Source organism: Temnothorax longispinosus, chromosome 7, assembly GCF_030848805.1.
Source record: "Temnothorax longispinosus isolate EJ_2023e chromosome 7, Tlon_JGU_v1, whole genome shotgun sequence".
NCBI lineage: Eukaryota > Metazoa > Arthropoda > Insecta > Hymenoptera > Formicidae > Temnothorax > Temnothorax longispinosus.
In genome coordinates, this window is record NC_092364.1 from 2,275,132 (window position 1) to 2,288,460 (window position 13,329).

The 13,329-nt window shown below is 47.8% G+C and overlaps 1 protein-coding gene across 5 annotated transcripts in view; it reads right to left on the reverse strand.

Annotated features, from left to right (window-relative positions):
- LOC139816866 (uncharacterized) overlaps nt 1–13,329 on the reverse strand; it is a 184,404-nt gene that overhangs the window by 93,989 nt on the left and 77,086 nt on the right. For 2 of the 5 annotated variants that reach the window (XM_071784660.1, XM_071784658.1), the window contains one exon: nt 3,287–3,401. The exons of 1 other annotated variant lie outside the window; for it this stretch is intronic. In XM_071784660.1, the coding sequence (XP_071640761.1) occupies nt 3,287–3,350 (64 nt within the window). In that variant the 5' untranslated portion in view covers nt 3,351–3,401. Of the gene's footprint in view, nt 1–3,286; nt 3,402–3,467; nt 3,997–13,329 lie in introns of those variants that run through there. 2 more of the 5 variants (XM_071784659.1, XM_071784656.1) reach the window with 2 other exon arrangements.

Sequence of the window (13,329 nt, forward strand, 5' to 3'; positions counted from 1 at the left end):
TAAAATTAGAGTGTAAAAGCCACGTATGAAAACAGATTACGTATATAAGAGCACATTAGGTAATGACACGCATTATTGCGGTATTATTGTCCTTCGTATTATTGTCATACGTAAGTTATTACGAAAGGTAGATATTACGGTAAAAACGAGACGAAAAGAAAGAAAGAAAGACAAAAAATTCAATTTATTAATGCTGCGAGATCATTTCGATCCCTTGCCTTAAAAGCATACACGAATAATTATCTCAAACAACATTGGACAATATTGGAAAAATGATTACCTCGTTATTATCGAACAGAGATAAAGATCGAACGCACTCGTTGTAACTGCCAAAGAATGTAGTCGATAAATAATGTCAACAGAGAGAGAGAAGCTGAGAAATGGAGCGTAAACTCTGTTTAATAAGACAAGCGAAAAGATACACGAATAAATACAGATTAATTGTCTTCTGAAACGAGTCTCTCAAGAATCGTAACAAAAATTACACGGAACAGTATATGAGATAAAGAGTTACAGAGAGAGCTATATTAGTAAAAGACTAGGAGCAAACAGTCAAGATAAATAACAGGAAAGATTAAGACCAAAGCTGAGCGATGTCAGAGAAACGGTGAGACGGAGGACGACGCAACTCTTTGATATTTGCATACTGCACCCTGCGAGGGAGGAATTTTGGTGGGCGGAAAAGGGAGGAGGGGGGGGGCAGCGGAGAGGACTGGTGGTTCAATGCGAGAGCGCGACCTCCTTCTCTCGCGGAGTGTTAAATTAAATTATTATTATCCCCATTATCATTAAGCACGCCGAGTACTAGTGCCCCCCCCCCACCCCCTCGGCCCCGATATACATCTCGGGGGCCCGCGTATGCGCACACATGCACGCACACACACACACACACATTCACGGACGTGTCTAACATGTATACGTATATGCGTATTTGCAGGCAGATCGAGGTACGAGATGTCGACGCGCATATAATTCTCCCGGGACGCCATTAAATTGTATTAATCCACTTCCATCACGAAATTGAAGTTCAGGCACGATAAATGTACGTAAGTACGTACCTGCTGCGATACGCCTGTACGCGGAATGTGTAACCCCCCGCGGAGAGCAACCCCCAGTACTCTCTCTGATGCGGCGCCCCCCTCGGCGTTCTTATCGATCTCGTGACAAATTTTTTTTTATACCCGTCGATATCTCCCGCGAAGATCGCGTAACCCTCGTCGTACCGTTTCATACTTATTAGCCACGGGGAGGAGAGAACGGCGCGACGAACAAAGTTAAGTCAACCGTGAGGGAATCGTTTAAGTATCGTTACTTCGTTACTGGACATTTTAATCACCGACAACTTCGTTCCTTTACTTAGGGACCTTAATTAGGGATCGATTACGGCTCAAAGAGCACGATCTCTCGCAGATGATAATCCTGTAGAATACTTTACATCCTGCACATTCAAAAAGTATCAATTCTTTGCGCCGCGTGCGTTTCTCCACGTTTGATCTATTTTCTCTGAAATTAACGGAGCGATGGCAGGTAATGTTCGTACATTTCCAGGGTATCGATAATGTCAGCGACAGTATCGAAACTCCGTTAAATTAAGCATACCCGATACGCAATCGCGAAACACCACGGTGGTAATTGGATCGTACGGCACTGCGGCGGAGGTATACGTTCGTTTGAGCTTCATTCGTGTGTTTTCCGACAATGCCGTTGTTTATCCCATATCGCGAAATGAGTTTCGGAATGAGTGGCGTGAGAGGGCCGTGTAGAGCGCGAGGGTACAACGCGAGGGGAGGGGATCGAGAATATAGACGGGCGCGAGTTGTCGGAAATGCATATCTCAACATGCCCGCAATCGTTTCGCGAATTGAAGAGCGTTGGAAAAACGCCGGAGGCTGCGGGGCACCGAGGAGGAAACTGGGAAAAGAAGACAAAAAAAAAAAACGACAACTTACTTTTTACTCGCCTCCTAGTCGCCGCTGTCATCTATTTTTTTTTCTTTTTACGTATTTTACATCCGTAAACCAAATATACCTCCGATTCGCGACGTTGCCTCTCATAAAGCTCGCGAACATTTTATATGTACGCGCGCGCCTTAAGAAACGAGATGTCGCGACCTCGCGAATAATCTCTCTCGATTCGATACTTTAATTTTTACGAAATTTTAACAAATGTATGAGCTTCAAACAGTTTTAAGTAATCGTTTAAAATTCGACATACAAAGACATCTGCGAAACTTTCCTCGCTTCAACTTTTGTCTTCAATTTTATATATCGTTATAGATCTCGTGATTTGTATTTAAAACAAAAGATCAGATCGGTATAATAGCACGTTTAGGTGTTCTCGCGGCCCCGAAAGTACTTTATCGCTTCTTAAACCATTTCCAATACTTAAGTATTCAAAAGTTACACTTTGCAGACTCGAATGCATGAGTCACACGGGAAGGTGGGACTGCTTAAAAATTCAAAAAGTCAGCGTTTTACTTATTACCAATAGAATGTCATTCCCGTCGTGGCGGAATAAATGTATGACTACTTTCAAACGGCTAGTGCGGGAAGAATCAATAATATCCTCGAACGCGGCTCAGCCTTCCCGAACTATATCTCTCCTATTTCATAACTTTCCCAATTTCAAGAACAGAGAAGCGAGAAAATAGCATAGGCTCCGAAAAACTCGCGCGCCAGTACCGGGGCTGGCGAGAATTTAGGCGAGAATATAGACGTGATATTCTAGTTGGAGTCAAAGATTACTAAAGTTAAATGGGGGAACATCTCTAAAGTTTGAGGATAACGAGCGAAACGCTCTAACGACGTGGAGCGGGGGGAGGGGGGGGGGTGTGGCGTTAAAGTATTTATCGTGGGAGAGACAGTTGTATCAACGGCCAGGGTGATAAGTGTTGACCCCTGTTGCGGAACAATTTGCGATTGCTACCTTCAGATAGCGGGCTCAACGTGCGTTGTTATCGTCTCAACCGTTGCAACCCGTTCATATAATAGCGGCCGCAAATAGGCCATCGACGTCGCGCCGCGAACAAAAGCAAAACAGCATCGCGCGACGGGGCAGGCCCCGGCGGATGTCCGAAACGCCGCGCATTCCCGACGCGGATCGTCGGCGATTAATCGAATCGATCGAGCAGCACGGCGGCAGCGGCGGCGGCGAACGGCGGTGGAGCCTGTTGTTTGACAAAGACCCCGATTCATGCGTCAGCGCACGAGGCCGAAGCGCCGGGTCTAACAAGCGATACAAAAACCAGAGTGGCGCACACACACGGAATATAACACACTGCACTTACCCCCGATCCATCCGAGGCAGAACAATAACAAGCCGGTCAGACAGATCCGCCGGGTCCAGTCCATGATGATCCCGGGACGATTTCTTGCCGCCTCCGCGACCGCAGTCGTTCAACTCTGAGGGAGAGAAGAGAGGATCGGGAGTTAGCGAGAAACGCGCGTGTGTGTGATTTCGAAACGCACCGCGCGCGATCGTTGACGCGGACGATCGAGAAAATCAAACCCCGCTTACGGTGTTGCGGGCACTATATGGTACTCCGGTTTCTTTTATCGCACACAATCCAGCCTCGCGCGAACGCGCGTGGCTCACATTGAAAATCCACTTTTGTGAACAATCGCCACCGTCGTCGCGAGACGCGTCGTCGAATAAATAATCGTCGAACAGTCCGTCTTTATTATCCCTCGTTTCTCTTTCTTTCTTTTTCGGTTTTTTCCCCTTATTGTGTTCCGTTTTCTATCTCACCAAACTAATTTCTCACCGACCGGAGGCACTGAGGCACCGCGCGCACTCATCAACCCTCTCACGACGAGTCACGGCGACACTCACGGGGCACACGCGTCCCGATCGTGCGGCGAGCACGCGTCGCGCGGAAATAGCGGGTGGCAGCGGCGGCGAGGAGGCATTCGGGGAGAAAGAGAAAGAGAGAGAGAGGGAGAGAGAAAAAGAGAGAGAGAGAGCGCGCGCGTCCGTGCCCCACGGTGATCGCGTGTGCGGAGTAGTGGCGGTGGCGCGGCCTACGGGCTTTGGAGCGCGGGGCGCCGTCTCCCACCCTCGCGCGCGCGGCCGGCGGCGGCGGCACCGCGTAGTGTAACCCCCTCTCGCACGCCCGGGTTCCTCTCTCTCTCTCGGTCGTTCGCACGCGCGCCCGAGAGTACCCGATGTTGGAACAGCACGAGGCTGAGATAGGGGCACCTCGGCACGAACCAGCCCGAACGAATCCCAGAGAGAGAGAGGGGGGGAGAGAAGAAGAGAGCAAGAGAGGTTTCTGCAAGCGCCTGTGCGGAAGTCGCACTCTACGCACTGTCGCAAGACGGACCATTAACGCAGAATGCGGATAGAAATGCACGCGAATTGATATCGGAGTATTCGGAATAACCAGATACTTTATTTTGGGATATTTTTAGTAGCAATGCCTTATACTCTTGCGATAGAACGATAGATAGCTGAAAGACACCTCGGTGAACTAAATAATGTAATAACGTTAACTAAAGACGATAAAATTATCTAATAAACATTAAATTTGAATAATTTTTTAACATATTGTAACGATAAATATTATGTGTCACCCCTCTTGTGCCAGAACCATGAATGTGCAAATTTTCAGTTTCTGAGTGGGGTGAATGTTTTTTTTAGTTCGTTACACATTTAATTGTGAATTTCCAAAATTTATCAAATATGGCACATTCATGGTATTATTGGCATAAAAGAGACAATATGATTTATATAATATTTTATTTTAATATGTAGATATATATGCACATATTATTATATACTGGAAAATATATTATAAAATATATAACATTATATAATTACTTGCATTAGAGTTCATATTGATTTACGACACTATTTTCTTCTTGATTGTCATAAGGTATCGATACTTCCAAAGGGAAACACCCTCCCAGTATCTTGCGATGCGATATCGAATGACTTGACTGAAAGTATCCGTATTCTATTAAGTCTAAGCCTCTCCACGCCGAGTGAGTAAAAGCACATCCGCGCACTTAAACTTAAGCATTTCTCCAACCGTGGGAAACAGATGGGATATCGACCCGGCTCTCGTTCGGGATAGGAGCGATAGGCTCCTTGTATCGTTTCGACTTTAGTGGGCGCGCGGAAAGTGGGGGGCCCGAAAAGTTAACCCTCTCCTCCCAGCTGCCCCCGCTTTTTCATGATACCTCTTAAACTTCGGTTAAACTCTTTCTATGGTGACGTAATGCAGTCTACATTCGGGCGAATTCGATATAAGTGCGCCGAGTTATGTCGAACGTTTTTCTTCGGGAACTTTTAAGTTATGCAGTATGAAGTCAAATACGCGCGCGAGAGATATGTATATATGCCATAGAGACACACATACATATATATTACATATACATATATATGTATATAGATGCATGCTAAATCTTCTGTGAGCATCGAGATTCGCTCTACGGTGGAGTGCAGTGATGTATCATCAAAGACGATACGTTATAGGCAGGTCGAAAATATCGCGTCTCGTGCAGCGCGCGACTGGCAGTATACGAATTTCCTTTTTCTTCCCTAGTAAGAAGTAAAAGGATCAGGCCTTTGAGAAATAAGAGCTGGAAATGTTTCAGTTACCTCCTCCTCATGTTAAATGATTCCGTGTTCAAGCGACGCTTATATCGAATTCCATCTAGCACGTACGGCGTCAGGTTGCACCTGAAGGCGTAGTAAACCGAATGAGAGCGGCAGGGATGTAATCGTAGAGTAGAGGAAGGCCGAGATATCCCTGTGTGTGTGTGTGCGTGTGTATATGTATACGGCGCGGGGTCGCCGCCAAGTAAAATACGACGGGTACGTAATGAGAATTCCTAATATCAAAAATCAAAGACGAGACCGGGTACCGCAGAAAAATGTTTTCACTCGATCAATAGCGCATTTTTCGCTTCGCGAGCTCCCGTTAGAACGCAGAAAAGTAGATATATGCGGGAGCATGGAAAGCAATGTTGTGTTTGCGGGCGTCAGGTACAACTGGGAACTATGCTGTGACGGATTTATAGTACGCGGGCCCCGGCGTGCCGCACCATTTTTTCCCCGAGACCCCATTATTGATCTGTCAAAATATTGATCCACCTAGAGAATATTTCTTAAAACGTTGAAACGCACGGCGAAACGCGAAAACGCAATTAATTAGAGCTATACCGTTGGTAACGATAAAACATTCAACGATATAAATTATCGTAATAATAATAATTGCTAGTCCGTTTTTAATTATCACTTCTATTATAATATCTGCAAATTTAATTGCATTTTTGATTGTAATTTAAACGGGAATCAAATTGATTCGCACATTTTCTCATATTTCTCTCATTCCGAGGGTCGATTAATTTGAGGCGGTCCAACGATCCGTATATACATCTCGACTTTCGAGCTATCTCGTACCCTGGACGCACAGAGAAAAAGAAGGAAGAAATAATTATGCACCGACACGATTTTCTCTCCGCGGACAACAGTCTTTTCTTTTCTCTTCGCCTTTATTTCGGAAGCACGAAGACCTTGAGCGTAAACTCGCCGGCGACGACGGGACCCTCCGAAGTAATCAGAACCGCGTCTATTCGCGCGCCAACCCTCCCTCTCCCCGTCGTTGTCGTCGTCGTCCCAGATACATCCCCTCTGTCCTGTCTTTTTCGCAATCTCCCCCGGGTCTTCTTGCCGACATGTCCGGATGCGCCATCGCGGCTCGGCACGCAAACGTGTGCCCCGTTTCGCCGCTGCCGATCCCGAACTTCCGTTTACATGGCAGCTCGTGTTCCTAAACGGGGGGGGATGAAACAACGATCCGCGGGAGCGAGGTGGACCGGCCAAAGCGGCCAAACGGATGACCCGGATCGGCGTATATGCGAGGCGCGTGAATGTCGGGGACCCCGAGTCGTTTGTTTCCTCCCCCGCAGTCCGCAGTCCGCCTGATTGCGGATCACGCGGATCAGATTAAGGACGCTCGCGCGCGGGCGCGCGGGCGTTTGCACGCGCGCCGAGAGACTAACGACAGGGTTAGAGATGCGACAGGAGATAGACGCCCATCGTTGGGCCGATACCATTGTCGCGGTCTATCTATCGCGCCGCACCCGGCACCGTGACTAGCCGCATCGCTAGTCAACGCCGACAGCAAACGACGGGGAATCACGGCGGTCCCTTCACGCCGCAGGGTCCCCTCCCCCCCTCCCCGCCGTTAATCCGCGCGGGATGCGTCGAGGTGTCGACGTCCGCGCGGCGGTAATGAAATTACTCGATACTCGCCGCCACCGCACCACACAAACGGACGGAGCAAACCATCGCGCTTAGTTACCGGTCATCGTTGATATAATGGACACGGACCCTCTAGATCCTAATTTCGTGGTTTCGACGACGAGGATATATACGCTAAGAAGTCGGTTATCAAGTCGGGGTTTTATCAGCGTCGCGCGATGAAACAGATAAAACCGTAATTCTTTTCCAACGATATCGCGCCGGACGACGTTAACGTTAAATCAAAAAGTCTCGGACACGCCGCGCTAATTACAGGCGCTGCTGGTAGACGAGGCTCGCGCGACTCGTCGGGTTGTACAACTCCGGTGGCGTGACATATCGGGATGTCGATATCGCGAATATAACAAAGTTATTTCATACTTGGCACGAGAGGAAAGACATTGGGGGGGGGAAGCATCGACAATGACGGCCACGGTGCTGCTCAATGGTTTACAAGGATGCAGCCTTGCAGAGCGTAATTTCAAGACGATGACGAAGCATGATGAAATTACGTGATAGTTAGCCCGAACTAAATTGACGTGGGGTACATAGTTACTTGCTATTGACCAATATAGCGCTGAAGAGTACACCCCTTCACATTATCAGCTTCGCTAATAAGATTTAAGGGCTCGATACCCTGAAAATAATTCGCCGGAGAAAATTCGCCAAAGATATCCCAGCCTTCGATTCCATGATCTATCCTAGCCAGATTTCACGAGATAAATAAATAAAATGCAAATTTCGAGTTAATTTCCCCGTCGCCAATAATAGCGCGCGAGTAGCCGACGCTGCTATATAAAGAGTAATTTCAGTGATTTGCCCGACACATCAGATAATTCGATTGTGTTCGCCGGCCGTGTGCGGAACGAAACTGTCTGGCAATTGAGTTGAGAGGTAAACAGATGAAGCGCTAAAAATCCCGACCGCCGGGCTTCATCGTGCGCGACTACGAATATGGAAATTTCAGGGTTTCGACTCGGAGGCTACTAACGAGCGTACCGTGCACGCTTCCAGTAGTGCCTGGCATGGTATACACGTTATATGTAGGTACATACAATACACATGTATACGCGGCCCTGTGGCGATGACGGCGACAGCGGCAGCGGCAGCGGCGGTGGCGGCGGCGGCGGGCCGGAAGGGTTAATCCTATCTAGCGTAATAGTAGCGGGTCAACGACATCTTTGCGAGGAGCAAACTTACCTGGCCCAACAAGCCATACATCAAATTGCACCTCTTGACGAGCTCGGCTTTCACGGGACGTCGTCGTTCCGGGTGATAAAAACGTCGACCGGAAGTCGACGCCGACGACGAAGAACAAAGCGACGGGAAATGTCGCGCGAGAGGAGAGCGCGCTAGTTGTCGCGCGGAACGAACATTCGTCCTTGAACGTGCCAAGTTTTTCCGCCGAAACTGTGTTCCGCCGCGCGTCTCTCCGCCGTCCGGAATTACATCTGGGATATATGAGCCGTTTATCTTGAAGATGGTGGCGGAGAGACGGGACCCGAAGCAAGTCGCGACGAAGAACTTTGAATACGGAATTCAGCCGCCGCGCCGCCGCCCCGTCTATCTAGGCGTTCAGAGCTGAATGCGGCCGTGTGTTGTCAGCTCGCGATAACAATAAACGCGCGGTCTTCGCATTAGACAAGCCGAAACTCGGTATTAAACGCCGGCAGTTAGCGCTAATTACGCGATACGCGCCATTACGTCGCTCGCTTCGATTCGAAAAGCGTTATAACATTTGTTAGAGACTAATGCTCGTTTAAAACGCATCCACAATAGAAGCGCGCCTCGAACAAGCCCGTCTCCGGGTGTAAAATATGCCCAGCGCCGTGAAAGAGACGAGAGCACTGAAATATGGTTCTGAGAAATGAATAATAGAAAAAAAAAAGACAAACGCGAGCGTGAGTTTTCAAAACGTTCGCAAATGTATGTACGTACACATTTTCCCGGGGCTTTTATATTCGTCTCCTATGCATATGTTTTGTGAGCTGTTGTTAATTAGGACACGAGGCAAAATCGCGAATCCGCGTTGAATTTGCGTTCGTATAGCCACCGGCAAAAATAGTAAATTCCGAGCGGAGTGCAAAATCTGTGCGTGAAATTATATTTTAGGCAGTTACCGGGGATGACCTAAATTCTCGTTCGATAAAACGTCGCAGCTCCTCCTCCGGCTCCTCCTCGAAAACTCCAGCGGCTGATGCTGGATGTGACATATTTGCGTGCATTTACGAAGCATATCGGGATATATAGAAGCATAGATAATACATATGGTGGTCGGTTTTGCACCATCGATACCTCCGCTTCCACCTTCGCTCTCGCGTAACACACGTAACCCCGACCGGAAGTCTCGCGATATTCCGAAGGCGCGTTTGGCGTTCACGGCCCTCCAAACTTGGCACGTCCTTTATAAAAGTTCAAGACGCGGTCATAACCCTTTATCACGAAAAGGCAGCGCTATTGTTGCACGCTACAGCTCCACTCTCCCGTTGTCGTAAAGCACGCACCGAACTTGCTAAGTACTCGGGTGAATGCGAACGCGAATACATAAAATTCGTTTTAACGCAAATAATAAGCCGGGAAAACGCGTTTCGCAATCCCGTGGAAAACCCGCCGTCGTTCTTCTCTTTCTCTCTCTCTCTCTCTCTCTCCTTTTTTCCCACTTTTTTATCGAGAAGCAGCACGGGAACCGCTTTGTTTCCGCAGGAAATTAAGATCCTGACTTAATGTAACTTCAAAGGGACGTGTCATACGTTTGTTCGCTTCTTAATACGAAGAACCGTGTTGCAAATTTGCTCCATTCGTTCCTTCAAACGCGAGATAAAGTAATTCGCTGTTCGAGTAATTCGTTGTCACTTATCTGAATAATTATTGCAGAGGAATATCACAAAATTCTCGTTTCCGTCGCTAATCTACTCGCGATAAGCGGGGGTTATATCCGTCAAGAGAAAATAATTTCATACATAAGCAGACGGATATGCTACACGCCTTTCACGTCGTGTCATCGGGAATCGCACGAGTGTATCCCCTTCTCTCACCGCTCCCTACCTCCCTTATAAACATCCTTAAAGCGTTACGCGATCGATCACGAATAAGTGATTGATCTGACCCGGGATCGGTCGGGCGGATAAAATCCAGGATAAGTAATACTTTTTAAAGCGCTCGGCGAAAGGTTGGTTGGAACGGGGATCGCGCGCAAAATGAAAAATATCCACCGACGATTGCAGACGTCGGTACGCCGCGATATCACGCGGGTAGCATGGGAAAAATAGCGAAGGGCGAGGGAGGGAGGGAAGGAAAAACGCGCGGAGCCTTTAGCTCGCGCGACGAGAGGTGACGCGCTCGCGTTAAAAGCATCGAATAAGCATACGATGTAATCCGCGTCGATCGAGCGGGGGGACGATAAGGCGTACACCCATTTCGTCTTATCAGTACGTATATTCTTATCATTACGCGTGTAATTATAACCGTGCGCGACGGCCACTTTTCGTGTACCGCTATTCGATTGCCGCGCTATCAGGGCTCGTTCTGCAGGAGCGCGGTACACGCGAAGATGGAGTTAACGGCTGCTATATACCGTATTGTGCATGAAACACACGTATAGAGGGAGAAGGAGGGAGAGAAAGTGAGGGGGTGGGCACACACGTGCGCACGATGTTGGCACGGCCGCGAAGTGAAACGAGCGCTGAGTCAAGATCGCGCGCGCAGTAGCTCCTGCATTTATGTATTTAACATTACGCTGCACGATTCTTTCCCTTTGGCGGCGTCCCTATTATTGCCCTTTTTGATCTCGATTGAATAATTGAAAGATAATAAATGTAATAGCGAAATGGCGCTCGGGAAGTTCCACACGTTGTTATTTAAATGAAGATTATCGCGTAATGGTATGGATCTGGTACACGCGGCGGCGGGAAGAGGCGTTTAGTCGTTTCGTGATATATTACAGCGTAATTACAGCTGGGAGGGCAAAAAAAAATTACGTGTTTTAATTTCGAACCGACGTGCAACGTGAAAATTGAAAAATCCACTCGATCGAGCGAGCAAACATCTTGAATGTGTTCCGAACGCAATTCCGCTCGCGATACTTATCATAAATGTTCGATAAACTGCATTTGCGGAAAGGCAGGATGATATAGAAAAAAGGGGGACAAGAGATAATTCTCGATTTCGGATCGGCACTGCGGGGAGCAAACTGCGAAATGTCCCACCTTACCGTGCAAACAGGAATTTCGAATATCGCAAATATTTTTCTGTCGTATTTATCACGAGACGTGGCGTATGGTAAAAATTCGATTTGGCAGCGACATTCGGGCATCGCGTTCTCACTCGGTGCCAAGAGAGCTCGATCGGGGTCCAGCATGGCTCGTCGTTTCTCTATCCCTCTCTCTCTCTCTCTCTCTCTCTCCCTCCCTCTCTCTCGGCAAAAGGGCCGATATGACGAATCTCGAACGGGTATCCCCGGAGGAAACGACGACGCCCGACGAACGCGAGCGATATCCGGGTCAATGAATCGCGTGCACGCGCGCGCGCGCGCGCGGGCGCATGCTCGCGAATTTGTACACATTTCGAGTATCGCATAGCCGACACAGTGTACGCGAGGAGTCGCATCCAATTAGCTTTGACAAACCTTACGCTGAGTTTATCGTTACAAAGTGACGGAATGCCCGCTTTGTGCGCACCCAAGTTCGGTAGCTAACCAGGGTAAGGCAGACAGTAGAAGGGCAACGGACCCCTCCAGGGGGTAACTCGAGCGAACACCCGCGTAAAGACGCGTTCGTAAGCTCGCCGCTCGCACTCGCGTTATTCGTGTGCATCCGGTAGCAAGCGTAGAGCGATTCGCCCGGCAGCTATTACGAGAACGTTGGATGCGGAGCCTGATGCGTTATACGCCAGCGATATTCGCTGACGTTAACGCATCCTTTCCACTGTAATCTTTCCACTGAGATTTCGATAAAATCTAATATCTGTCTGTGTTATGACTCGTGTAGTTCTAACGGCTTTTCTGTAATTCGCATTCTTTCCTGGTAATCTTTTTTGAAACATTTTGTAAAATATTTATAAATTACGACGGAACTGACACATCGTCAACAGCATTTTATTGTAAATACGCTTTATGTGAAAATATATATGGCAAATATGTACGGGCGTATATGACATCCAAGAGAAATGTATTAAATTAAACTGTATTTAATTATATCTAAAAATCAGCTTGTATTAATAACTCTGATAAATATATAATTGAGGCTGTTATCGCAATTTCCATCCATTGGCATGTAAATTACGACCTTTCTCAAATTATTTGCGTTTCTTTTTCACGAGACTCGTTAGACGATCAAAGAGATTTCTCTGATTGACTTCAATACCTAGTTATTTTGATAAAACGCGCGCTATTTTCCGCCTCGATATATCCTCGCTCACTTTTTCTCTCTCTCTCGCACTCCTGCGTGACGTATGAATATTATATTATATTTATTATTACGGTCGGCCGCGCGCGCGTTTGTGTCAAACTTTGGTCCGGCAACAACGGTGGCAGCGACGACGGCCACGTCCGGGTTTCAGAAAGGATGCAAAACTGCACTCCGGCAAAGTTGAGAGGCAGGAAGAAGTTGCGCTTCTCGTTCTCTCTGTCGGCGAAGTGCGCGGCGCGGGAAGCTATTATAAAGTATAATTGTAATAAGTAAACATCTATTCATGGCGACTATAACACAAGCGTAACGCGCGCTCGCCCGCGTCGACTGAAAGATTTAATAACTGGAATTAAGATCATGGGATCCTTTTTACCGGAGAAAACGAAAGAGGAAGAAAGAGAGAGAGAGAGAGAGAGGGAGGGAAAGTAGAAGGATGGATCGCGCAGTTAAATTGCAGAGCTCTCTCGTAGCGCGCGAATCGATCCGCGAGCGCGAGCGCCAGCTTTAACTTTCAAAGATAATTCCCCCTCCTTGTAACGTGTTCTTATTTCGCTTTCTTTCTTCACCGTCGTCGTTGTCGTCGTTGGCGTTTGGATTCCACCAATGACGACAACGAAGACGATGCAGAAGACGCCGACGTCTTCGTTCAAAGGCGCATTAAGAGTTTCGCCTTCGA